The 26,866-nt window shown below is 38.9% G+C and overlaps 2 protein-coding genes and 1 non-coding gene across 3 annotated transcripts; 2 read left to right on the top strand and 1 right to left on the bottom strand.

Annotated features, from left to right (window-relative positions):
• The first annotated feature begins 5,330 nt into the window (after window positions 1–5,330).
• Window positions 5,331–5,402, top strand: trnaq-cug (transfer RNA glutamine (anticodon CUG)). The gene has a single exon. It is a non-coding gene; the product is annotated as a tRNA-Gln (tRNA).
• Window positions 5,403–5,541: 139 nt separating this feature from the next.
• LOC127647499 (E3 ubiquitin-protein ligase RBX1) lies at window positions 5,542–11,446 on the top strand. The gene is made up of 5 exons (XM_052131768.1): window positions 5,542–5,668; window positions 9,111–9,189; window positions 9,435–9,505; window positions 9,589–9,674; window positions 11,231–11,446. The coding sequence occupies exons 1-5, from the start codon at window positions 5,591–5,593 to the stop codon at window positions 11,241–11,243; spliced, it is 327 nt and encodes a 108-aa protein (XP_051987728.1). The 5' UTR covers window positions 5,542–5,590; the 3' UTR covers window positions 11,244–11,446.
• A 5,336-nt stretch (window positions 11,447–16,782) lies between these two features.
• Window positions 16,783–25,201, bottom strand: LOC127647495 (hsc70-interacting protein-like). The gene is made up of 13 exons (XM_052131764.1): window positions 25,085–25,201; window positions 24,612–24,775; window positions 24,294–24,345; window positions 23,350–23,434; window positions 22,811–22,884; window positions 22,420–22,486; window positions 20,921–21,005; window positions 20,719–20,829; window positions 20,123–20,225; window positions 19,231–19,347; window positions 19,046–19,103; window positions 18,768–18,859; window positions 16,783–17,896 (listed from the first exon to the last, which is right to left on the bottom strand). Exons 2-13 carry the CDS (start codon window positions 24,719–24,721, stop codon window positions 17,765–17,767), a joined length of 1,086 nt encoding a protein of 361 aa, XP_051987724.1. The 5' UTR covers window positions 24,722–24,775; window positions 25,085–25,201; the 3' UTR covers window positions 16,783–17,764.
• Window positions 25,202–26,866: the final 1,665 nt, after the last annotated feature.

Below are 26,866 nucleotides of genomic sequence, written 5' to 3'. Positions count from 1 at the left end.
AATGTGGAAATAAACAATAGGAGGGTAAACGTGTATAACGGTAATTGTGAGACCACGGCAAATATAATTTTACTTACATGTATGTTCCAACAGCAAACAAAAAATGTGATCCATTGCACTTTCCAAACAAGATTTGTTTTTTAAAAAAAGCATACAAAGTTTAATGTTTTAAATTTACACTAAATAATAAAAAAATTGCTAATATAAAATGTTTGGCTAGATTTACGCTGCTCTTTAAAACAGGGTCCATTTCAGTTTCGGTCTTGATCAACAATGTTGTTTAACACATCAGATGAGTGAATGATTCAGTTGGATTAATGATCTCAAAAACAATATAGCACCTTACATATATAATAAAATTGGTTAATATGACTTTTGGTCTATAATATCACCGTGAAGCAGTGAAAAACAACTTAAATCTTTTTCTCACACTAGCTATTGTATGGCTTCACAAGCCTTGGAATATGCCTCGTTTTGTGTTTTTGTAATGTTGAAGCTTGATAGCCTCAGTCCTCATTCACCTTTATATGTAAACATACATTGAATACAAATTAAAACTTAAAACTGTTTAAAAGTACTCATTTGTATACCCCATTCCAGGTTACACTGTAAGAGGTCCAGTAGATGCCTTTTAAACCCTCAGAGCTTTGAGTTTAGTCAATAGAAACTTTTAAAGGAAAATAATACATTTGGAAAATTAAGAGAAAAATCTCCTATTTTATCATATCTTAAATTGGGCAGTTCCTCTTTCAGCTTTTATAATGAAGATTTTGAGAGGAGGATGGAAAAACTGCAGGTCTGCATTGGTGCTGACAGTCATAGTCTCCTTGTGTTTTAAAAATTGTTATACAAGAAGCTTATTATAGAAGAGCCTAAAGGCATAAAAGGACAGTAAATCTTGGTGCGCCTCAAATATTTGTGGTTTGGATAATTTAACTCATGAAGATTTGAGGAAACAACAAAAACAAGTGTTGTGTCAGAGTAAGTTATTGTCACGTGTTTCTACACCTGTTCAAATGTAAATAATTAATTAAAATATAAAGGGGGGTAGTAGCACAATGACAAATAATGTTTTTAACAATTTTCTTTAATGCACCCTTAAATCAGACTCAACTTCGAATTTTGGCATAATTTCATTTCTCATGCATATTCTGCTATAGGGTGAGTATTTGGTTGTTCTTTGTGAAGGTTTTTGCATTCAGCAGCAATTTACTCTCTCTTGATGAGCATGATGAGAACTCAATTTGTACAAGATTAGAAAGAAAAAGTAAAACAAATCTCTGTCTTTACCCATTCGTGTACAAAAGCTTTTTTGATGCTGTGAAATGTGGTACTCCAGTGTTTATTTGTATGGCACAAAATTAGATTTTTGTGAGGTTAAAATCATGAATTTGTTTAAAGTAAAAAGCTTTGTTTCAACTAAGATGAAAATAAGAGAGAGATATAAAATTATTCTGTGACCTGTCATGTGCATTTAAAAAAAAAAACACCAGACCCTAGGCCACATTTTACACACTTTTTTGTCATAATATAGCTCTTTTTATTTTGTTCGGTTGCAAATAATAATAATTTTTCATTGCAGCCTTTTAGTAAGAGGAAAACGGCACCATGAGTCTGGTAATATTGCTGTTCTTAATAACCTCCTGCAGGTCAGTCTGGGATATTCCCGCATCCCTGCGTCTACGATGACACAAAGCTCACTGTGATGTGCATAGGGATGATCTTGTGCACATTACATCCGCCATAAATGAGGTGAGAGACAGACCAAAAATAAATAAACAAAAAAAACACTATACACCAATAACATGAATGACACAAAGCAAAGGCACAAATGCATCAAACAATGAAGCTCGTAAATTTGGTAGCATTTCATGATGCCATCCAAAAACCTACACTGAAATAAACAGGGACCAAAAACGAATTGTTTTTCATTTTGGTTAATTCCAAGCACAAACTCCTCAGTTACATATGTAACCTCGGTTCCCTGACATGAAGGTAATGAGACATTGGTTCACTAAGCTGACGCTATGGGAAGTGTCCTTCTACACAACCTAATTGAAACCTTTCTACAATAATGCCATTATTGGCTATGGTGTTTAAGCCCCGCCTTTTAGTTGCAAAGCCGTCCGGTATAAAAGCGGGCACACAAACACCATTCCTCAGGATTTTCTGACTGAGGGACAAAGAGTGCATCGCTCGCACCTCAAAAAAACCTGAGTCCGAAGAGCGGCCAGCTTACACAATGTCTCGTTCCCTTCATCTCAGGGATACGAGGTAACATACGTAACCGAGATGTTTCCTTACGATTCAGTACACTTCACTTGCATCACTAAGCTGAACAGATTCCCAACACGCCACACTACACGACATAACCTCCCCAGAGAGGACAGTGCAGTCCCGGTGGACGGCAACTGACATGAGTATGCCACAAGTGAATGACCCTCATGGTGAGCCAGGAGGGGAACACTCAGAATATATATATGAACTATGGTCATATAGTATGTATTAACCCCTTCATGAACCCAGTTGGGAAATACGTTTTATTTATAATGAAAGTGCTTGTGACTTTGGGAGATACAATGGCCTGAATGCAGGCAGTTAATGACATGGAGACCATACTTGAAAAGAGGGCCATAAATGTATGTTTGGGCAATGAAATAGCAAGCGCTGTAGACAGACAGGACTTGCGATAAGAGAGATGTCACATCTAGGTTGTAAAACCTAGCAAACATGTTTTAAGAAGACCATCTTGCTGCAAAGCATATGTCTTGTAAAGACACCTTTCGTCCATGCCCATGAAGAGGCCATGCCTCTAGTTGAGTGTGCTTTAACACCAATTGGGCAATTTGCTCCATGCGACTCATAGGCAAGGGTGATGGCATCAACAATCCAGTGAGAAAGTCTTTGTTTGGAGATGGACATTCCTTTCTTGCATCCTCCTTAGCACACAAAGAGCTGGTCAGACAGTCTGAACTGGCAAGTGCATTCAATATATGTATGTAGCACTCCCACAGGGCATAACAAATGCAATAACTTGTTCCTCATTCAAATTAAATGGAGGAGGGAAAAAGGCTTGAAGGTGAACCACCTGCACTCTGAAGGACGTGTGTTAGAAGCTTAGGCGCATAGCCTTTTCTGGGTTTGACAGTGAGTTTTGAAAGATCCGGACCAAAATCCAGACATGAATTTTCGACTGACAGTGCTTGCAAATCACTGACCCGTTTTAATGAGGCCAGAGCCAGCAGTAATGCAGTCTTAATAGAAAGCACACGCAATTCAACAGAGTCCAGAGGCTCGAAAGGGGGGCCCGTGAGTGCTTTCAGGACCAAAGCTAGGTCCACTGTTGGAACCGGCAGCTGCTCCTCTAAAGATCTTTATGATTAAATCATGTTTGCCTATAGAGGTGCCGGCTTTGGGTGCATGATACGCAGATATAGTCAGCACATAATTTTGTGCACTGAAGAGTGAGCCCTGCGTCCAATCACTCTTGAAGAAATGTGAGAATTTAAGGTATTGGGTAGTTCACTGGGTCTTTGCCATGTGAAAAGCACCAATTAGTGAACACACTCCATTTCAGTGCATAGAGGCATCTTGTAGGCGGTGCTCTAGCCTGTAAAACCGTGTTCATAACCATGATCTGTTACATTTAGCATGCCCCATTCAGGGGCCACACATGCAGGTTCCACAGCTGGGGCTGGGGATGCCAGAATGTGCCCTGCCCTTGAGAGAGGAGGTCCCCCTCAGCGGTATTTCCCTGGTTGGGCCACTTCGGCACAACCAATAAAATAATTTCCTTGTCCTCTGAGTTTGCATATGACAGATTGATTGATGCACACAGGGGGAAAACACATCCACTCCTAGCGGAGCTTGGGGCTTGGAGTACCAGAGGGGACAGTGGCTGTTCTGGAGACACTGGAGAAGGGCCTGAATGCTCTCGATTGTGAGATGCGTGTGCTCGCTCGTCGAGACGCACTCCTAAAAATAAGATTTGTTGGCTGGGAGAGAGCATGCTCTTCGCTTAGTTGACATTGAGGTCCAAGCTGCCGGAGCAATAAGTGTCGGTGCTGGCATAACAGAGCCTCTGATTGGGCCAGTAATAGCAGTTCCCTTGAACACGAATCTCAAAAACATTCTGTGATGTTGTACAATTTGAACATAAAAGTATGTGTCTTTCAGATCTATTGATGCAAACCAATATTGTGGGCGGAGTTGCAATAAGATCTTTTTCGGAGTAATCATTTTGAACGGGCACTTCGTAATTGTGCAGTTAAAATGTCTCAGATCTAATATTGGCTGAAGCCTGCCATCTTTCTTCAGTGGCAAGAGGTGGTGACCCAATGATGGGTAAGAATCTCCAATGGCAAAAAAAAGGGGGGCAACCTAAGGCAGGGCATCACTGGCCTAGAAACCTGCCCAAGAAGGTTTGATATGGGATTAAGGAAGTGGATGAATGCTCTTAGGTCAGTCAGGTCTCCACTGAACCCGACTGCATTTTGATAACCATTTTAAGATTGCTTGTCTTGTTATAACAATTTAAATAGAATTGTTTAAGAAATGGGGTGCATGTTTGGCTAAAATTGGTATAATGATTGAAACAACAATTCTGGTGAGAGGAACAATATTCTGTTGTGTGTTACCACTGATCAAATCATTCTTGATCCGAGCGATAACAAAGCAGATGATATTGATCAATGTGAATGGTCCAATGCAATACAATGACAACTCTCTTGGATGGACAGAAAGACCAAATTGGGAGGGAATTGATTCCTCCAATGAATGAAGAGATGAATGATGAGCCATGCCCTGGGATGTAACTGCTAGCCTATCCACTCCCCAGTGGTGGCCCTCTACGTTTCGCAAAGTAACTGGGTTGAAGACCTTTTGTCAATGTTATCTTTGAAAGAAAATAACTTTTAGTGTTGAGTTATTTCTACCACTGTTTTTTACGTTTTCGATATATTTACTGATTTTGATCTTTACATTGTTATATTCAATATGCTAGAGACTGAACAGACAAATTATAGAGTAAAAAGAGCTTATCAGCCTGAGCCTAATGTATATTTAGATGCAATTGGGCAACCAAGAGGAATACCACAATCATTTATGGCCAGATATGAAATAAAAACAGAGCTGACTGTTGTACTTGTATCCCAATAATACAGCTCCTGATGGATCCTTTACTACAGCAATAAAAAAGTGGGAAAACTTACGAGACGAAGTGACTGCGAATGCTGGAAGAGATCAACATATTTGAAAATGGTTTGATAACCTATTTGGATCCTGGAGAGATGGCTTACTAAAGTAGGAATAATAATGAATAAGACATAAATGGTTCTATGGTGTAATGGTTAGCACTCTGGACTCTGAATCCAGCGATCCGAGTTCAAATCTCGGTAGGACCTACGATTTTTATATTTTTCGAAAGTAAGTTAACACGTTACCGAAAAATGCCAATAACTATAGAACAACATGCTTAAATTGTCAATGATAAAACAATTTGGCCCGCTTTATTACATTGATGACGTGTGTTTATTACACAGAGGAGTGCTGTAGTCTCGAGCACTCTCGCGAGATCTGATCAACAGCTGTCATGGCGGCCGCGATGGATGTGGACACCCCGAGTGGAGCGAACAGTGGAGCCAGTAAGAAGCGTTTTGAAGTGAAAAAGGTAATCGTTTGTGAATTCAGTATTAAGAAATGATATCAAGTAGTCTCTTTAAAATTCAGACTCCTCTAGAATAGTTTGTTTTAATCCGCTGGTTAGCATTAGCTGTGCTGCTCCTTCACGTCGGGGTTTGATTTAATCACCTGCCCATACGTTTTTTATTTCTTTCTTTCATTTTTTATTATTAGATACAGCTTTTAATATGTCCTGGTAATGTTTGTAATCTTGTATCAGGTAGATACATATAACCTGGGCGTTCCATTTGCTTCTGGTCTGCTCTCTGGTCCATTCTGAAGCGTGATACGAGAGATTACTAAACTAGGCCACTAGAGAAATAAAGCCCGGATGGGAGTCAAGTATCTTAAAAGCCTGCAACAAACAGCTAGACAGTATTTTGAGCACTATAGGTGTGTTCTGAACGTCCGATTCGAGTCTTTTTGGGAATCATATGCGTGTTCCAAACGTTCGATTCCAGGGCGTTGGCGTGTCATATGTTTTGTGGCACTGTGAATCTGTTTATGTTCAGGACAGTCTGTTTTAGCGTTTTGGGGCATTTATTCTTAATGTATGATTTCTGTGTTTTTGGGTCATCATAGGTGTGTTCCTAATGTTTGATTTGGGTGTTTTAGGGCATCATCATAGGTGTGTTCCTAATGTTTGATTTGGGTGTTTTGGGGCATCATCATAGGCGTGTTCCTAATGTTTGATTTGGGTGTTTTGGGGCATCATCATAGGCGTGTTCCTAATGTTTGATTTGGGTGTTTTGGGGCATCATCATAGGCGTGTTCCTAATGTTTGATTTGGGTGTTTTGGGGCATCATCATAGGTGTGTTCCTAATGTTTGATTTGGGTGTTTTGGGGCATCATCATAGGTGTGTTCCTAATGTTTGATTTGGGTGTTTTGGGGCATCATCATAGGCGTGTTCCTAATGTTTGATTTAGGGCTGTCAAAATTGCTCAAAAATGACATTCGAATATTCCCTCTAAAAAAAACACATATATTCGAACTATTCGAATATCTGGTTGCGCATTTGGTCAATGACGCGCATTACGTCAATAACAGGACAAATTAATACAAAGAGACATAACTATTTGTATAGGTAGTTTATTTAAGTTTAAACATATTTGACAACGTATTACCTACACAAAAACAAGTAAATCAACTAATGGCCAAGACCTCACTCTCGCTCGCACGACGCAGGCACTCTTTCTCTCTCTCTCGCCCTCACGCTCTCTCGCATAACGGTTTAAAAGAACAACAACAATAAACAAATGTTGAGTGCTGATCAAGAGTTTTGTGCAAGCAATATAAGGTCGCGACTCTTGTCCCAAATATAGCAGGCTTCATTCAGTGATTAAAACAAATTATTAACATTAATTGAAGTTTTACAGTATATAGAACCGACATTGAACGCTCCGAGCGAGCTGTGCTGTGGTAAACATGGAACTTTTCCTTGACATGAAACGGTAAATAATCAAACCAGTGGAAGCCTGCAGTGCATGAAACTGCTGTATCTAACCTACCTTATTCATGCAACATCTATTCAGTCAGTACAGTAGCCTTACATTTTAGTCATGTTTCTGTTTAACGTTAAATAAAATGAGGCACACAATTCCGAGAAATGTGACAACAAAGACCCCTCAGGCAGCACGCCCACTCGCAAAGCAGACAGCCGCACATCTGCTACCGCGGGCTGCTTTTTTCCACATTCGAATATTAATTTTCACCTTCGAATTTCTGTTTTTTAAAACTATTCGAATATATATTCGAATTTAGAATATTCGTTGACAGCCCTAGTTTGATTTGGGTGTTTTGGGGCATCATCATAGGTGTGTTCCTAATGTTTGATTTGGGTGTTTTGGGGCATCATCATAGGTGTGTTCCTAATGTTTGATTTGGGTGTTTTGGGGCATCATCATAGGTGTGTTCCTAATGTTTGATTTGGGTGTTTTGGGGCATCATCATAGGTGTGTTCCTAATGTTTGATTTGGGTGTTTTGGGGCATCATCATAGGTGTGTTCCTAATGTTTGATTTGGGTGTTTTGGGGCATCATCATAGGCGTGTTCCTAATGTTTGATTTGGGTGTTTTAGTGCATCATCATAAGTGTGTTCCTAATGTTTGATTTGGGTGTTTTGGGGCATCATCATAGGTGTGTTCCTAATGTTTGATTTGGGTGTTTTGGGGCATCATCATAGGCGTGTTCCTAATGTTTGATTTGGGTGTTTTAGTGCATCATATGCGTATTCCACACTATCAATTCGAGTATTTTAGTGTATCATATGTGCCTTCCGAGCATTCGAATGTTTAGCACATATGTGTTCCAAACATTCGATTTTATTATTTTAGTGCATCATATGTGCCTTCCTAACATTCCAATCACGTGTTTTAGCGCATCATATGTGTGTTCCAAACATTCGATTCGAGTGTTTTGGGGCATTATTTGCCTGTTCAGAATGTTCAGTTTGAAGAGTACTGTGGCATGTGTTCCCAGTATTCAATTTGGGTGTTTTGGAGCATCATATGCATGTTCTTAACATTGCATTTGAGAGTTTTGGGGCATGTGTTTCAAATATTTGTTTTGAGTGTGTTACGATCATTTGATTCATCTGTTTTGGGACATCGTAGGTGTGTTTTGAACATTAGATTTGAGAGGTTTTGTGAACGTTTATTTCTTGTATTTTGTCATAAGTGTGTTCAGAATGTTTGATTTGATTGCGTGAACCATTGTTGAGTAACGAATGTTCGATTGGAACAGTTTTGGGCAAATGCTCATTTGATGCCCTAAAATGCAGTAAGGGCAGGCTCAAATCGTGGCAGCGGCATCTAGCAGTGGCACTTCTGGTGTCATGCTCCGATGCCACTGACTTTACGCCATGTGCCGCTGTTTGTGGCTGGTGCCATTGAATTTCAAACGGCATCTGCCGCTGTTTATGGAAGAAGCCAGTGAATTTCTACGGCATCTGCTGCTGTTTATGGATGATGCCAGTGAATTTCTACGGCATCTGCCGCTGTTTATGGATGATGCCAGTGAATTTCTACGGCATCTGCCGCCGTTTATGGATGATGCCAGTGAATTTAAATTCAATGGCACCAGCCACAAACAGTGGCACATGCTGTAAAGTCAGTGGCACCGGAAGTGCCACTGCTAGATGCCGCTGCTGCGATTTGAGCCTGCTGTCTCTCCTAAAATTTTCAAATTGAACGTTCAGTGCCCAAATATGCTATCTAGGTAGTTCACAACTAATGATTGGAACCATTAACATCTATGTAGCACTTTGTTGCTTTGGTGACAGAGTCAATTATCATTTAATATGATTTAATATCATTCTATGTATTTGATGGGTTAATAGATGAACAGAGTTTAACAGAGCACTTCTGGTATGTAACAAGGTTATGTTGACAAGGATATCTGGTGGTTGCATTAAGGCACTCTCTCTTGCAGTGGAATGCTGTGGCGCTGTGGGCTTGGGACATTGTTGTGGATAACTGTGCCATCTGCAGAAATCACATTATGGACCTCTGTACGTATCAACTCTCATTTGACTTCATTACCTTTTAATGTGGCGTAAACCTATTGCATGTTTTGCTCACAATTTTCACTGTTCTCTGTTCTGTAAAACATTATCTGTATTGAGTCTGTCCAGAATGTTTTAAATGTTACTCTAGCATTGCCATTTCCACTTTCAGAGCTCCATTACTGTAGTATGAGCTCTAATGGTCATCTGAATCTTGGTTTGTTCATCTGAAAGTCCTGTATGTCTTTCAGGTATAGAGTGTCAGGCCAATCAGGCTTCAGCTACATCAGAAGAGTGCACAGTGGCCTGGGGAGTCTGCAATGTGAGTATGACCGCACACACATACCATCTGAGCTTTGGGTCTGTAGAATGGTGCTTGTAACTGTGTGGTGTTTGGTTCTGCAGCACGCCTTTCATTTCCACTGCATCTCTCGCTGGCTGAAGACCAGACAGGTGTGTCCCCTGGACAACAGAGAGTGGGAGTTTCAGAAGTAAGTGACTTTGCATTTAAACACCTAACAGTATAAATCAAACTGTGGACTGTGGGCCTGTTTAGATTAAGAATCCCCATTGACGTTTATCATCAGTCTAGGTCTCTTGACTCAATTAGGATGCAATATATCATGGATTTTGAATCTTTTTGATTGAGTTTACCTATTAATATTCCGTAATGGCACTTTCCTAAAATTATAGTAGTGCTAGTAATAGGGCTGGGATAAACGATTATTTTTTAAACGATTAATCTAGCGATTTATTTTTTCGATGCATCGATTAATCTAACGATTCATTTTTTTCAGTTCGATTCGATTAATCGACTTGTGACAACACCGGTAATACCGGTTTCATCGGGGGTGGGGGTGTATAAAATGTTAAAAAAAAAACATTTGCCGGGAGTTTGATTGACTGGCGATCTGATCAATCAATCATAATACGCCATTTTTGTCCGACAAAGTAGTCAGGAGAGAGAAGATTAACGTCGGTGGATTTGAATTTGAATAATGGATTGTAGGCTACTGTACTGACATCTTTCCGCGGTTAAAACAACAGTCCTTCTGATGTAGGCTACATTCATGTTTAGCCTATTTGATGCTATAAATTAACCAAGGAAAAGATGATCGGTTCACGAGCAGCTTTAACTGAGGCAATCTGTCACGACACATTAAAGAGCCACAAAATAGTAGGCCTATTTATGGTTTAATTTTCTTTGAATGACCAAATTTTAAAGTTGAGACTTTATTAAATGTTACCTGCTTGGTCCTGTCTGTCAGCGCGTTGTCAGTGTCCTCTATGTATTTTTCACGACATTCATTCATAGCTATAAGCGCATTATTAATAGCTATAAGCGAAAACTTTAGGTGTCGACAACGTATTATAGCCTACTCCAACATCGAGTGCAAAGTGGGGAGTTGAAAAAAAACTTACGGTGCTCTGTCATCTGCAGCTGCAACCGGGTGGCGCCTCTTCAGATGCTGGTGCATTGCCGTGGTGCTAGAATGGAAGGCCATCTCCATTTTGCAAAGACGACATATCACGGAATTGTTTCCTTTTAAATTAAAGAATTCCCAAACTTTAGAGGAACGAGTGCATGCCGCCTTGCACTTCTGATAGTCTGAGGAGCCACTCGTGTTGCTACTACTCGCCGACGCCGCCATCTTTGTTTTGGGTCCGACGAATCGACGCGCATATTTTGCGTCAACGTATTTTTTGCGTCGACGTCATCGCGTTGTCCCAGCCCTAGCTAGTAAACAAAGGCTATGTATGGAATGAAATACTAGCATACTGTTTACTGCACAGTATAGTGTGTACTGTGTAGTGCCTACTATTGTATGATAAAAGTGAAAAATTATGCAAAGATGAACATTTGAAGTGATAGTACATTGTTCTCACCTGAATTTTTTAATCCAAGTTTGTCTAAAATGTGATAACTCTTTGGCAGCAAGATCAAATAATGATTTAAGAAAATGTTTAAATTGTGTTGCTATTATTTGTTGGTCTGAGATGTGACACTTCTGTTATTGTTGATCTGTTATTGCTTTGTTTTTTTTAGGTACGGCCATTAGTGTTTAATATATATGGATGGCCCAGTGTTTAATTGTTCGATTCAGGATTTTCTTTCCTGAGCCATTTTGTTCAGATGCCACTGTCCTCCCCCTGTTAAGACCAATGCAGTCACTATGGAATTGTTATATGTTAGTTATACATTTGTATTTTTTTGTGCTGTGCAGCATTCAAAGCTGTAAATTATGAATAAAGTTCCTCTGTGTCCAGCTGGTTTGGCTCATTTTTCAAGATTAACCGGGTTCCTAAACTACTATAACATGCATGGAATTGGCAAATATTTTGTTTACCAGAACTCCAAAAGATGTGCTTTTATAAGAATGAATAAGAACTATGATTAATTCCAAGATTAATTGTTAAAAATTATGTTCATTGTTAGTTTATGATGCCTAAAGCATTTATTAATATTAACAATAAGAACCTTATTGTAAATGGTTACATTTTTTGGCCTTCATATCCTAATAGGAGGAAAAACAATTAGAAAGATTTTAGATCATTTCATAAATGGAAAAATGTCCAATACACTGCCAGTTTCTGTCTCGTGTACATTTATTCACAGACTGGAGCTTACTAGTAAATTTGCCATTTTCTTACAATCAAAAGTAACAGTCAGTATCTGGTGTGGCCACCAGCTTTGTTAAATACTGCAGTGCATCTCCTCCTCATGGACTGCACCAGATTTGCCAGTTCTTGTTATGAGAGCCACCAAGACACTTGCATGTTCCTGGATATTTCTGGGGAATGGCCCTGGCCCTCACCCTCCGATCAAACAGGTCCCTGACGTGCTCAATGGGATTGAGATCTGGGCTCTTCGCTGGCCATAGCAGAACACTGACAATCCTGTCTTGCAGTAAATCGTGCACAGAACGAGCAGTATGGCTGGTGGCATTGTCGTGCTGGAGGGTCATGTCAGGATGAGCCTGCAGGAAGTGATACCACATGAGGGAGGAGGATGTGTTCCCTGTAATGCACAGTGTTGATATTGCCCTCAATGACAACAAGCTCAGTCCGATGATGCTGTGATTCACCTCCAAATCAATCCTGCTCCAGAATACAGGCCTTGGTGTAACGCTCATTCCTTAGATGATAAACACGAGTCCGACCATCACCCCTGGTGAGACAAAACTGTGACTCCTTGACGGAGAGCACTTTTTGCCAGTCCAGTGACTGTGTTTGGTAAGAACCTGCCTTTCAACAGGCCTACAAGCCCTCAATCCAGCCTCTCTCAGACTACTGTGGACAGTCTGAGCACTGATGGTGGGATTGTAAGTTCCTGGTGTAACTCAGGCAGTTGTTATTGCCATCCTATACCTGTCCCGCAGGTGTGATATTCGGATGTACCGATCCTGTGCAGGTGTTGTTACACATGGTCTGCCACTGCGAGGACGATCAGCTGTCCTTCCTGTAGCACTGTTTTAAAATACCTGAAGGGATGTTTCTATTTTCTGCTGAGTTTATATTGAAGGAGAGACTGAAGCCATATCTAGAGGCTTGGTGGTGGTCTCTTGTGAATTTCCACTAAACCAGAATTTTTCCAAATTGGGGTCTAGAGGTGCTAGACAGTCTGTGAACAATGTCAGTCAATGTATTTATATAAATTAAAGAGTAAAACAATTAATATTCACCAAATTTGACATTATTATGGTAAAATTCTGTTTTCTGAAGACTGATCAGAAATCATGAAACTAATGAAATATTGACAGGCCTAATTTTTTAACAGTAAGAAATAAAACCACATCTGCATATAGTTTTGTGAACTAATGTCTCTAGTGCAGCAATTGCATGCTGTTGTTTCAGAACTGGCTCCAGAAATACTTTTATTGGATGGATTAAGTAACTTTATAGACACCCCGTCGCGGCGGTTTAAACAAATTGATCAATTTCAGAATATTTAACTCTGGATAGGTGCACTCGTCAGGGTTGCCCTCTTTCTCCATTATTGGTCTGTCTTGCCCTGGAACTATTAGCAGCCGCGATAAGGAGGATGATTTTCCAGTGGTGATGGCGGGTAAGGTTGCCACCCGTCCGGTAAAATACGGGATCTTCCCGTATTTACGAATAAAATGATGCGCCCCGTATTTAAATTGGTCAGATCGCGTCACGGTGAAATCGTTCCAGATCACCAATTTAACATTGATATAAGTTGGAAAATGTGCCTACGTAAGGGACCATCTGAAAAAAACACACATTGTGCTAAAACGTGCTAATAATGTGGAGGGTGTGGTAAGGGACCATCTGAAAAGTACACACATTGTGCTAAAATGCGCTAATAATGTGGAGGATGTGGTAAGGGACATTTACATTTACGCATTTGGCAGACGCTTTTATCTAAAGCGACTTACAGTGCACTTATTACAGGGACAATCCTCCCGGAGCAACCTGGAGTTAAGTGCCTTGCTCAAGGACACAATGGTGGTGGCTGTGGGGCTTGAACCGAGAAGGGTCTGGCTGCAGACTGTGGGCGATTGGAGCTCCACTCTCAAACAGGAAATACGTCACCTCCACTTCGCGGGGGATTATTTGTTTTTTTACATAAAAACAATTAAAACTTAAATTGTGGAAATTATTCTTCATTATTTTACATTGGTTGATTTGTACATGTTATTTAGCTTTAAATAGAAAATTCTTAAATTATTTTTACTATAATATTATATTTAAAAGTCATAAACCGTAAAAGTTTAGTATACTGCTTTGATATTGTGTGTGAAGATTAGGTGAGGTCACGTATATATGCGCTCGGTTAAATAAATAAATAAATATATATATATATATATATATATATATATATATATATATATATATATATATATGCGCTCGGTCGCAGTCATAGACAGTATAAGGCCGCAGTAAAGGTGACGTATATATACGCTCCGGCGCAGTGGAGGTGACGTATTTCCGCTTTTGAATGGAGCTCCACTCGCCCCGTAGTCTGCAGCCAGCCCCTATTGCTTGAACCAGCATCCTTCTGATTACCAGTCATGTGCTTAGACCACTACACCACCACCACTCCAAGGGACCATCTGAAAAGTAAACACATTGTGCTAAAACATGCTAATAATGTGGAGAAGGTGGTAAGGGACCATCTGAAAAGTACACACATTGTGTTAAAACGTGCTAATAATGTGGAGGATGTGGTAAGGGACCATCTGAAAAGTACACACATTGTGTTAAAACGTGCTAACAATGTGGAGAATGTGGTAAGGGACCGTCTGAAAAGTAAACACATTGTGCTAAAACGTGCTAATAATGTGGAGGATGTGGCAAGGGACCATCTGAAAAGTAAACACATTGTGTTAAAACGTGCTAACAATGTGGAGGGTGTGGTAAGGGACCGTCTGAAAAGTACACAAATGGTGGTATAACTGTGGAGTTTTTTTCTAAATAAATGTTCAATAAGATCAAACAATGTATGAATACAACCATAAGGAGGTGAAGGAAAAAATTAACAAATAAATAATTATAAAAAAATATGTATAAACCATCCAAAATGTATACATAAGATAAAGACAAATAATAATAAAACAAAAATGTATTGATCTATTTTTAACATATAAATTATATATTTATTTTTATATAAGTCAGGGGTCAGGAAAGTTCTCATTTTAGCATATAAGAAAGGATATACAACTTTTATAAATAACACATTATCTGTGAAGGATGTGTTTAGGGGCTGCTAGATCTTTGCCTTGCCACCATAGAATTGTTAATTCCTTTTCTAAGTTCTCAGGATACAGAGTGAATTGGTCTAAATCCGAAGCTTTGGCTCTGGCAGCGTACTGCCCAGTAACGGCTTTCCAGCTGGGTGCCTTCCATAGGCCCAAACAAGGCATTTTATTCCCAGTAAATTTGTCTGATTTAGTTAGTTAATTTTGACCCTTTAGTAAAAAGGTTTTCGAGCGATGTGGGCAGGTGGACTTCAATACATTTATCGATGATTGGGAAGGTTAATGTTATTAGAATGAATTTTATTCCAAAATTCAACTACCTGCTACAATCTCTCCCTATAGATGTCCCCCTCTCTTATTTCAAGCAATTTAATAGCATAGCGAAGTCCTTTATTAGGAATGGTAAACGTCCCAGATTACACTTCAGTAAGTTACATAGGCTGATTGACAGAGGTGGGCTAGGCCTACCCAAGATGTTTTATATTATGCATTCGGTCTCAGACATTTGGCTCATTGGACGCTTCCACCTCAGAGAGCCCCTCCCTGGTTTTGTATTGAACTGGAAGTTCTTGCCCTGTTTCACCATTACAAAGCCTTTCTATTAAACTAAATGAAGTTACACCCAGTTATCTCACATTTGCACTCTGTATGGACAAAGGTGTCCAGAATGTTTAATTCAGACATTTATTTAAATGTTGCTTCGAGCATATGGCTGAACCCAAAATTATGTATTGATCAGTCCCCTTTCTGCTGGTCAGAGTGGCTTGTGAGGGAGATTAATACACACGGTGACCTATATGAGAGTGGAGTGGGTCAACATTTTGGGATTCCCAGATCTACCAGGAAAGATTTAAACTTTGTATTGGAGGAGGGAGTGTGGGATAGGATTTAAAAAAAAGTCAAGTCTACATTTAGAGATGTAAGTGTACGCCATATGTGACGTAAGATTGTACATCGATTCTGTTGGACCCCTTCTAGATTGTATAGGCTTGGTCTTAAAGACACACCCACCTGCTGGCAATGCCAATCAGAAGACAGGGACACAACCCATGTTTTTTGGTGGTGTGTTAAGATCCAAGAATTTTGGTTGAGGTTTCAGAGTATTATGCATTACGTATTGGTCACTCAAATTTCACTTTGCCCCAGACTCTGTATTTTAGGCAATGGGCAGTCATTAATATTGGGGATAGACATAAAAAATGGGGCTGTAGCCGGTGTTATGATTAGCAGACAAATAATTCTTAGGGGAAGTTGGCTGGAGCCACCTTGTTTCAACATTGGCACACAGAGATTGGCAGGGTGGCGGCATTTGAGGGAATGCCATATAGAAGGCAAGGTAACATATTTAATAAAAAAATGGGGCAACTATTTGACCTTTTTGGAGGGTTCTCGGGGAGGGGCAGTGGTGGGAGATTTGTAGTTTTAAATGTATGATTTCATTTATTCATTATATTTATTCGCAGTAACAATAAATGCTTGAATATAGGAATAAAAAAAGAAATGCTAACAATATTTTTAAGAAAACACTTTCAACTAGTCTAAATCACTGCAATCAATAATGTTTGTTGTCCCAATTATGGGAAATAGCCTTGAATCATCCATTGTTGTTCTTAAAATTTGGTCAATGGTACATTTTTAGCTTGACAAGCTCTGGTGTTAGGCCATGCCCAGCTGAGTGTTGTTGTCTCAGGGAGTTTTTTCCCTTGCTAACTTGGGTTTTTAAGGCACTATTTTTGGTAAAGCTCCTTTGGAACAATATGTATGGTAAAAAGCACGGGAGAAAATATTGAATTAATAATTTAGGGTGTCAGTATGCATTGCATTTCTTTTAAACCATCTTAAAATGTCAAGCTGGTTAATTAACAGACTACTTAACTGTGCAACAACCAAAATGTTTATTGAGTAAAATCATCATGAAATTCAATATTAGATGCAAATGTTTTCACAAAATGAAAGAGTGCGTTTTATCATTGGATTTTCAAAAAAAAGAAGCATAATGTAAAAACAATTAACCATAAACCTTTAAAAGGAACATCTATGAAATCAAGCGATTGACAGCTTGCTTTGGACAAGAAATGATAATCACGTGTGATAATATAGCCAAGATGCCATCTTGATCTAGAGAAGAATGAAGCCACATTGAACTTCCCACTCGACTAAATCAATCTTGAAGTGCACAATGTTTGATGTTTAAGTGGATCGAATCAAGAAGAATGATTTGGTAAAAACCTTGACCAAAACCATAAGCATAAGCATAAGCAGTTATAATTACTGAATGGATGAAAGTGATTATTAGAATTATACTAAATCTCCTGAAATGGTTGGCTGCACTTTTGTTCATTGCAGTTTGTCTGCGCAGCTAGAGATGTGCTTCTCAAATCCAGAACTGAGAACATCTGTGCTATAAGATTCAAATGTCCCCAAATTATCTGAAGAGGAGATTAAGATCGTAGTCTTAAAGGGATAGCGCACCCAACAATAAAAATTCTGTCATCATTTACCAAACCCGGATGACTTTCTTCTGTGGAACATGAAAATATGTAAGGCATAATGTTAGCCTCAGTCACTGTTCGCTTTCATTGCATCTCTTTTCCATCCAATGAAAATGCATGGTGACTGAGACTAGCATAGGCTACTGCCAGAAAAACCTGAAAAATATGAGGGTGTGTAAATGATGACAGAATACCTGTTCCAATAATCTTTCATAGTTTCTTCTCCTATATCTGCATGTCATTATAGAAGTTACGACTCTGGTAAAACAGTATTCTACTTCAAATGCTTGTAGAAATCAGAAAAAGCTACATCAGAATATTGGAACTTGACACTCTCTCCCCATTCACATTAACTCGTTCTGCCCATTAAGGCTGCTGGCCGCCAAACTTGGAGCCGAGTTTGTTGATCAGGGCCATGATCTTGGGGTTGCCCTGGTACTTGGCAATGTTGGCGGGATTTTGCGCCACATCTTGGAATGCTGCCATCACCTCAGGATCCTAGACAAGTAGAATGTAATGGCAATGTATGAATTCTCTAGACATAAGTGCATTGTCAATGCTGCCTGACGCATGTTAGATGAATTGCAGAATTCAAATATTATAAATCAGGACCAATAATATCTCAAAACTAGATTTTAACATGTGATGAAAACATGCTGATGAAACTGATTTATCGGTCAGGCTGTAAAAGAAAACTCAATTGTGATCCATAAAGGGATAGTACACAAAAAAAATTAAAATTCAAATCATCATTTGCTCACCCTCATGCCATCAAATGTTGATCAAAAGTCATCCATATGACTCCGGTGGTTTAATCAATGTCTTCTGAAGCAATCCAATCGGTTTTGTGTAAGTCAAGACAAGTGGACCAAAATGTAACTTCACTAAAAATCTCATCAGCAGTCTCCATGGCGATCATGACTTCAAGCTCCATTACACTTCCTTCAGAGCCATCTAGTGCTCTGCGCATGCAATCAAGCACTAGGAAGTGTAATCAAGCTTGAAATCATGATTGTGGCTAAAGACTGTAATGGCAAGACATACAGTGAAAAAGGAGTTATATTTTGGTCTGTTCTCACCCAAACCTATCATATTGCTTCTGAAGACATGGATTTAACAACTGGTGTTGCATTGATTAGTTTTATGCGCTTATGGCAGCTTCAAAATTTTGATCACCATTCACTTGCATTGAATGGACATACAAAGCTGAAATATTCTTCTGAAACTCTTAATTTGTGTTCTGCCGAAGAAAGTCATACACGTCTGGGATGGCATGAGGGTGAGTAAATGAGATAATTTTCGGGTGAACTATCCCTTTAACATTGCAAATCAACCATTCTGGTGCTCAGTGTTGTAAGGTTAATTGTACCTGCATAGACATGAGAACCTCTGGGTCGTTAAATAGCTCGTTAAGTCCAGGCATTCCAAATGGAGGAGCTCCACCAGGGAACCCAGCACCTCCTAAAGGGTCAGAGGGAATGTCAATACAAATATATACGATTAAGTGTTCAAACTCTGTGCCTGAAACGAGATCTGAGGTTTTACTTTCAAATGAATAACCTTGTTGATCTGTTACGAACGTAATTTTTTTTAATAAACAGGTTTGATACACCCTTCAGCAAGGATTAGTAGTATTTAAACATATACCTGGGAATCCTGGGAAGCCTCCATGTGCACCTCCAGCCTGTTGTCTGGTCTCCTCTTCCTGCACACACAGACATAATTTAGAGTTTGTCTCGTTAATGTAAGACACTTCATCATCATGTTTTCTTACCCTTTGCGCACTCTCATGCTCCTTGTTAATGTAAGACACTTCATCATTGTGTTCTTACCTTCTGCGCTCTCTCATGCTCCTCCCTCGCTTTCTTCACTCTTTCTTGTCTCACTTTGAGCTCACGTTCTTCACGCTTGCGTTCGTATTTGCGCCGGTGCTCCATGATTTTGTTGGCCTGTGATGGACAGTTGAGGTTACATGAGATAATGTATTTTTTTTTTTGTGCCGTTATTTGATAAAAAAAAAAAATTAAGATTTTTAAGATGTCTAATTCGCCACTGGCTAGAACATATTCAGATTTCACTCGCCAGTGATTGAGGAAATTGACCTTATTTTGCTGCAGTGGGTGTAACCATTGCTTTGGGTGAGCTGTGATACGCCAAAGTTAAATTTACATAGTATTTAACAACGTCAACTCTATATTTGCTTTAACTTTTTGTGGGTAAGAAACAGATCATTATTTAAATACTTTTTTTACTATAAATCTCCACTTTCAAACAGCCCTCCTTTATGCACTTCTCTCCATAGGGTTCTTTTGTTTTTGGCGATTCGTATTCTTTGTGTATATTGCAACCTATTAGGCAGGGAGGCAAGTAAAAAAGGACTTAAATATCTACTATTTCGCACCCACACCTATCATATCACTTGAATTGTATGGACCAGCAAAGCTTCTAAAAATCTTAACTTGTGTTCTGCAGAACACAAGTTTAATCATTTGGGATGGCATGAGGGTGAGTAAATGATGACAACTTTCATTTTTGGGTGAACTAAACTACCTTTAATTGCAATTAATTGCATATTTTTGAAAGTGCTGAAATTTGATTGAATGGCATACTACCCAATAAATGATGACAGTTTATAATGGCACAGTTCTCACAACCGTTTCTCTGAACTTGAGCCCATGTTTGTGTAAGGGTCAAATAACAGTGTTAAGAGTGTGGCATTGATACCTTAGGTTGGACTTCTTTCAGCATGGCACTGGCTTCATCATCGTAGTCTAGTCTGCAGGCCATCGCCAAGTCTCGGGATGACTCCTCCCAATGCCCAAGCAACCTGTGTGAGAAAGAGAGATCTTCAGCATGATAGCAATATAAGAGTCTAAAACAGCACAGATACGAGCTAGATGTGAACTAGGCACAACGTATATAAAACATCAAGTGATTAATTTGAGTTTTGTCTTAAACAGTTGTGCCTGCAAGACGTGTTGCATAATAAAAATACATTTTGAAATCACTTGGCTTCCATTTTCGTCATGTTGTGCAGAGTAGCTCCACCCATAGTGAAATCTCACTGGTCGTAAATCCTGCTCACAAGCACTAATATATATATATATATATATATATATATATATATATATATATATATATATATATATAAAATGAGGGATGTGTTCTGGTTGAGAGCAATTTTGTTGCTTCGTGTAGCCTTTTGTTATCAATGACAACAGAACAATTATTGTCTGTTTAGGAGACTGTAACACTTATTTGTTCTACTTCAGAAGAGTAGTTTTTCTCATATTACAGTGATAATGAATTCAACCTGTTACCTGTGTGCTTTCCCCCTCCATTTATATGGCTGAGCTGAGTCTGGGTTGATATCAATGGCTCTATCACAGTCTCTGATCGCAGCATTGGGTTTCTGCATCTTCACATACACACTGAAAGATAACACACATACAGGTCATAATCAACGACATAAAAGATCAGAAATAAAATAAGCTAAAACACAAGGCTGTGATTGGTTGATACCTGGCTCTTTTGGCATACAGAATGGCCAGTCTTGGGTTGAGTTTAATGGCCTCTGTGAAGAGGTCGAGAGCTTTCTGTAGGTCACCTAAAAAGACCAGAACATTTGTTAGTTTCCACTTAAACTAGGAGGCAGACTGATATATCGGTTTTACTAATTAATCTGTCCGATAGTTGTTTTTGGAACTATCCTATCTGCAGATATCTTATGCCATTAGTTTCAGATTTTTTCTCCCTCATTTCATGTCTGGTGAAATATATAGACTGATCAGCCACAACATTAAAACCACCAGCCTAATATTGAGTAGGTCCCCCTCGTGCCGCCAAAACTGCTCCAACCCGCATCTCAGAATAGCATTCTGACATACTATTCTTCTCAACACAGTTGTACAGAGTGGTTATTATCTGAGATACCGTAGACTTTGTCAGTTCGAACCAGTCTGGCCATTCTCTGTTGACCTCTCTCATCAACAAGATTTCCATCTGCAGAACTGCCACTCACTGGATGTTTTTATTTTTGGCACCATACTGAGTAAATTCTAGAGAATGTTGTGTGTGAAAATCCCAGAAGATCAGCAGTTACAGAAACACTCAAACCAGCCCATCTGACACCAACAATCATCCATGCAATTATCTAATCAGCCAATCATGTGGCAGCAGTGCAGTGTATAAAATCATGCAGATACAGTTCAGGAGCTTCAGTTAATGTTCACATCAACCATCAGAATGGGGGTGGAATGTGAATGGAAACGCCTTGTTGATGAGAGAGGTCAACAGAGAATGGCTAGACAAGTCTACGGTAACTCGGATAACCACTCTGTATATTTGTAGTGATGCTATCCTGCTCACTACAATTGTACAGAGTGATTATCTGAGTTACCGTAGCCTTCCTGTCAGCTTGAACACTCCGGCTATTCTCCGTTGACCTCCACTGAACTGCCACTCATTGGTTGTTTTGGCACTATTCTGAGTAAATTCTAGAGACTGTTGCGTGTGATATTCCCAGGAGATCAGCAGTTACAGAAACACTCAAAACAGCCCACCTGGCACCAACAATCATGCCATGGTCCAAACCACTGAGATCTAGGCTATTAAAAGCTTAATTTGTTAAATACTTACATAGGGCATTGTAACAGAGCCAAGTTTTCGTTATTTCAAAATAAAAGTCCTCTTAGGTTTTCAGGCTTGTTTGTAGTTAATAGTCCTGCTTTTGAAATGTTATTCATTTTAAACTCTTGAAGCCTCAATGTTTGTGCCCGTCATAGTAAGGAAAGACCAAGACATTTTTTATCATTCTGTAAATTTACGAAAACCTTTGGCTAATGAATCCACTATCAGCCAACTATCAGTAAGTGGGGGCATGAAGCTCAGTGGCTACCACCCCTGGAGTTTGCTAGTTTGAATCCCAGGGCGTGCTGAGTGACTCCAGCCGGGTCTCCTAAGCAACCAAAGTGGATTTATAAAAAATAAATAAATGTAAGTTCAAGGGAGTTGTGACTTACCATCTCCTAACATTTCAATGGCCTCCATCTTCTTCTCATTGGCCTGGTCAATCATCTCATCAGTAATCTGACATAAAAGAAAACTATTTTATCATCATGTTTGTATAATTGCTCGTCACAATAAATGCATCTTAAAAGTCTTTGTTAACATAATTCACAAGTAGATAGATTATGTTTCCTGTCATATGTTTAAAAAAAAAGAAAACATCAAAAGAGAGATAGCCAATACAAAAGCCTTTGCATCAATGGTTATCTACAACGAATACAATCTATAAACTAATATAAACCTAAGCAGGAAATGGCAAGGATGTATCTTGGAAACTGCCTCATTCCTGACTTTGAGTGTCCAACAGATTGAAATAAAAGGATGTTGTTCGTGCACTGCATTTACCTCCAGGTTCTCGTAATCACCCATCTCCTGAGGATCATCTGTGTCAGGCTCAATCACACCTTCCATGTCGATTTCTGGTGCAATTAATGCCAGCATATTCATGTTTATATAACAGCATAAGGTTTCAATATTTCAAGCATAACAACTCCCTTTATTAAAAATGTTTGCTTAAAAAGTATGTTTGTTGCATCTTGAAAATAAATGACACTTGGACTGATATGTCACTGTATTGATAATAGGGACACTGTTGCTTAAAACCTTTAAAAGAACAATGGAAAGGTTCTTCTCTCAAGCTAGGACAGGAATAGGAAAGGAATAGGACAGGAAACAAAAAGATTGAACGCCAATGGACTTATTGTAGGAAGAGTTTAGAAATGGCAAGTGTTGCACACTTGGGAAATGCTGAAACAGGTGACAGCTACAATAACTGGAAAACATTTAGGGAATGTTAAAAGGTCACAGCAATGTGCCTTTCTCAAGATGGCATATGAGGAGCAAACAGATATTGAAGGAGATATTAGTGAACAAACGACACGCACCTACTTCACTTTCTTCACTCTCAGATGGAAGGTTTGGTTCAGGGTTTGATGCTGCTTTGGGAGCTCCATCACATGGACAGCTTCCCTGAAAGCAAATTAAAATATGGCAATCCGACAGGCATTATTTAGGCAATTCAACAGGCACCATCTATATCCTACCATATCATATCAAGTCATTCATGCCACTGTAACAGCACAACTAGCACCAATCATGATTTTAATTATTTTGTGCCCTAAACGCGGTCATGCTGTCAATTAACACAGAAAAACGCTCTTGTTATATCTAAACTGGACTACTGCAATGCTCTTCTTGTTTCCTGCATGTACATTCCAACCTCTGCAATTGATCCAGAATGCGGCAGCACGATTAGTCTTCAACAAGCCCAAGAGACTGCACGCAACGTCTCTTCACTGAACTACACTGGTTACCAGTGGTTGCTCACATCAAATTTAAGACATTGATGTTCTGATGTTCACTTACAGAACAGATGCCCCGCTATCTACACTCACAACTTCAAGTCTATGTGCCCACACAAATAGGCAGAAAATTATTCTCCAGGTCCTTTACTTTAACTGTTCCTCACTGGTGAAATGACCTGCCAAGCTCCAGCCAAGCAGCTGGTTCTCTAGCCACCTTCAAGAGACATCTAAAGACACATCTCTATTGTAAAATGAAACTGAAAAGTTGTCTAAATCATCATCTTAGTGGTGGAAAGATCTTGTGCCTATCCTTTGGAAAAGTGTGCTGTTAACACGTATTACAGTGCAATTGCTTGTTTAATACACTTCCGATGCAAGTGCACTGTAAGCGTGTTAAAACTGTGGGACGAGTCAATGCTATTTTCTGTGGTCATCAATGGAGTTGAAGTCACATTGAGCCTGGAACATTTCATCAATAATGAATAGACACAATAGACAATGCAACTGTTGATTTCACATCTCACCTTGCATGATGAACCACCAGTCTTGGTTGGTATCGGTACATTGGCTCCCATTCTATAATAAAGTCACACATATTTACATTTAGCAACTAACCAAAACTCATAACTGTCATAAATCCAAGCGCAGCTTCATTTGTCTGTGTGCTCCACTGAAAAGGGGATAGAGCAGGAACTTTCTGGGAGGCATTAAAACTTACTTTATGACACAATATTTTATTACACAAATGGGATTTGATCATTTTTATCATTATGTAAATTATTGCATTGTAAGTCCATACTGATTTTGAAAACGTAAACAACACAGATTCATAAGGCACTGACCCCTGCAGCCAGGTCTTAAAGAAGCTCATCTCTGGAAGATGCAAGAGAGCTGGATTGTCTTTGCATGCCTGCACGAAGGCCTTTAACTCCGTCACTTTTCGCGGGTCCATATTCCACTACAGGCGCTGGATCAAAACTCACCCAGAGAAAAACACACGTGCACGCTGGAAAAACAAAGAAACATTCATTAATATTCCCATCGTATGATGGATCCGTCTCCGATCACTGCGCAGCAAAATGCATTGCTTGCGTCACATGAAAGTGATTTAAAAACAAAAAAACAAAATGTGCAACCGTGCACTAAATTATCCGTAATTAGTGGTGCAAAGGATTAACGCACGCGCTCCATAGAAGCTTCTGGAAATAAGGCACGAGGAAGCGCGACTTGTTAAATCAACAGTGGTACTAAAATATTCATTAGTTCAACTGTCTCTATGTATCCAAATTCAACAAACAAAACATCAGTGTTGTACCTGAAACAGCTTGGTCTCTGAAACGCGCTTCCCAAAAAGTGATTTGAGGGGTCGCGAGATTGAACTCGCTCTGCTGCTTCACGCGAGAGTCCGTGAAAGCGATACTGCAAATTCTGCACAGGCAGGAATTTAACTACTAACAAGAGGGGTCCGTTTTGGTTTAGGAAAATTTAAAGTTAACCCTTGTGCGATCTTAGGTACATATTTGTCTTTTTTATTTTAGTTTTTTCAATCATTTTGGCTGTGCTAATTCCAACGGCATAAATTTTGCCAAAGGTGTGTATTTTTGGGGGAATTTTGATATTTCAACCTCAGTTCCTATAATACATCTATAATACACTGTGTGCACAAAATAGTTAAATGCAGGACTCTAAGGACATAAGTGTCCCCATTAAAACTGCAATATTTGATCCCAGTGCCTTTAAAGCATAAAATCATTAATTATATGATATCATACTTTCATTCCCCTGGCTTCAAAAATATAATTTTTTATATTTTCCACCAGATGGGCCATTTTCCTCATGTTTAGCCTATGGAGCAAATACACGCTTTTTCAATATTTGCTGTTTGCTGGATTATAGAGCACTGCAGGCTAATTGAATAAATGATGCAGCTAAAAGTGTGTGTGTGTGTGTTGTTATGGATGTCAGTGTGTGTTTTTTATGTTTGTATTGAGACATTTGTGTATGTGTGCAAAAAACAAAACAGTAATGGCATGTGTAAACACACTGGCATTTAAAGGGTTAAAATCCTGAAAATGAATGCATATTTTGTAGTTATCCATCAGGACTTAACTTGTGAAAAATAATATATGGCCGTTTTTTAACTTGGATATTTTTGTTCTCTAATGACCTCTGAGTAACTTTAATTGATGCACAAAGGTTAATGTAGTCAGAGACCATGTTGTCCACAATTTATCAGTTGTGTTGCTTCATTTTTGGGGGGCAGGTTACTGAAAACGAAACTACATTTTGTTTCTGCAATAAATAATTTATCTTAAAATTAAATAGTCACTATAGTTAAATAAACATTAAATAAATAAAACAAACCAAATTGTAAGAAATATCTTTTAAGCACTTCAGTACGTAATATCCCTGTATTTCCTAGGCTAAAATAATTGAGCTGATATTGATGTATCTTGACTATTTTATGCTTCACATCCAGAAATAATATTTTATTTATCCTTAAATGGTCATTATTTTGCTTATATTTAATTTATTTAGGTTAGAATGCTGCTATTTTTTTTTAAATAACATCTAGTCTAATTTATGTTTTTATTATTGTTTTTGTTTATTTGTTAATTCTTTGATGCATTATCAATATATAAGTTAGGGCAGAGATGTTTTTTTACACATACAGTTTGTGGATTTTTTATTTTATTTTAAAAACTGAAATACCTTTTGTAGGCTGTTATGAGTTTCCTTATAAAGCATTAGAAAAGAATGATGAATTTATTATTATTAGTAGTAGTAGTAGATATTTTTTTTTAATATATTATTCTATTATTATTAATGTACGTTTACATTTATTATTATTATTATTATTTTTTAAATAAAGGCAATATATATACAGGGTTGGGAGGGTTACTTTTGAAATATATTCCACTACAGTTTACAGATTACATGCTGTCAAATGTAACTTGTAACATATTTGGTTAGATTGCTCAAGCTCAGTAACTAGAGTGTGGAGCGGAGGGGGGGGCGCGGCCGGTCGGAATATCGCGCGCCCGGTCCCCAATCAGCCTGATGAGGCGCGCGAGGGATAAAGGCGGCCGGTGACGAT

This window comes from Xyrauchen texanus, chromosome 8 (assembly GCF_025860055.1).
Source record: "Xyrauchen texanus isolate HMW12.3.18 chromosome 8, RBS_HiC_50CHRs, whole genome shotgun sequence".
Taxonomy (NCBI): Eukaryota; Metazoa; Chordata; class Actinopteri; order Cypriniformes; family Catostomidae; genus Xyrauchen; species Xyrauchen texanus.
The sequence above is the reverse complement of the archived record's forward strand: the minus strand, read 5'-3'. Positions and strand labels throughout refer to the sequence as shown.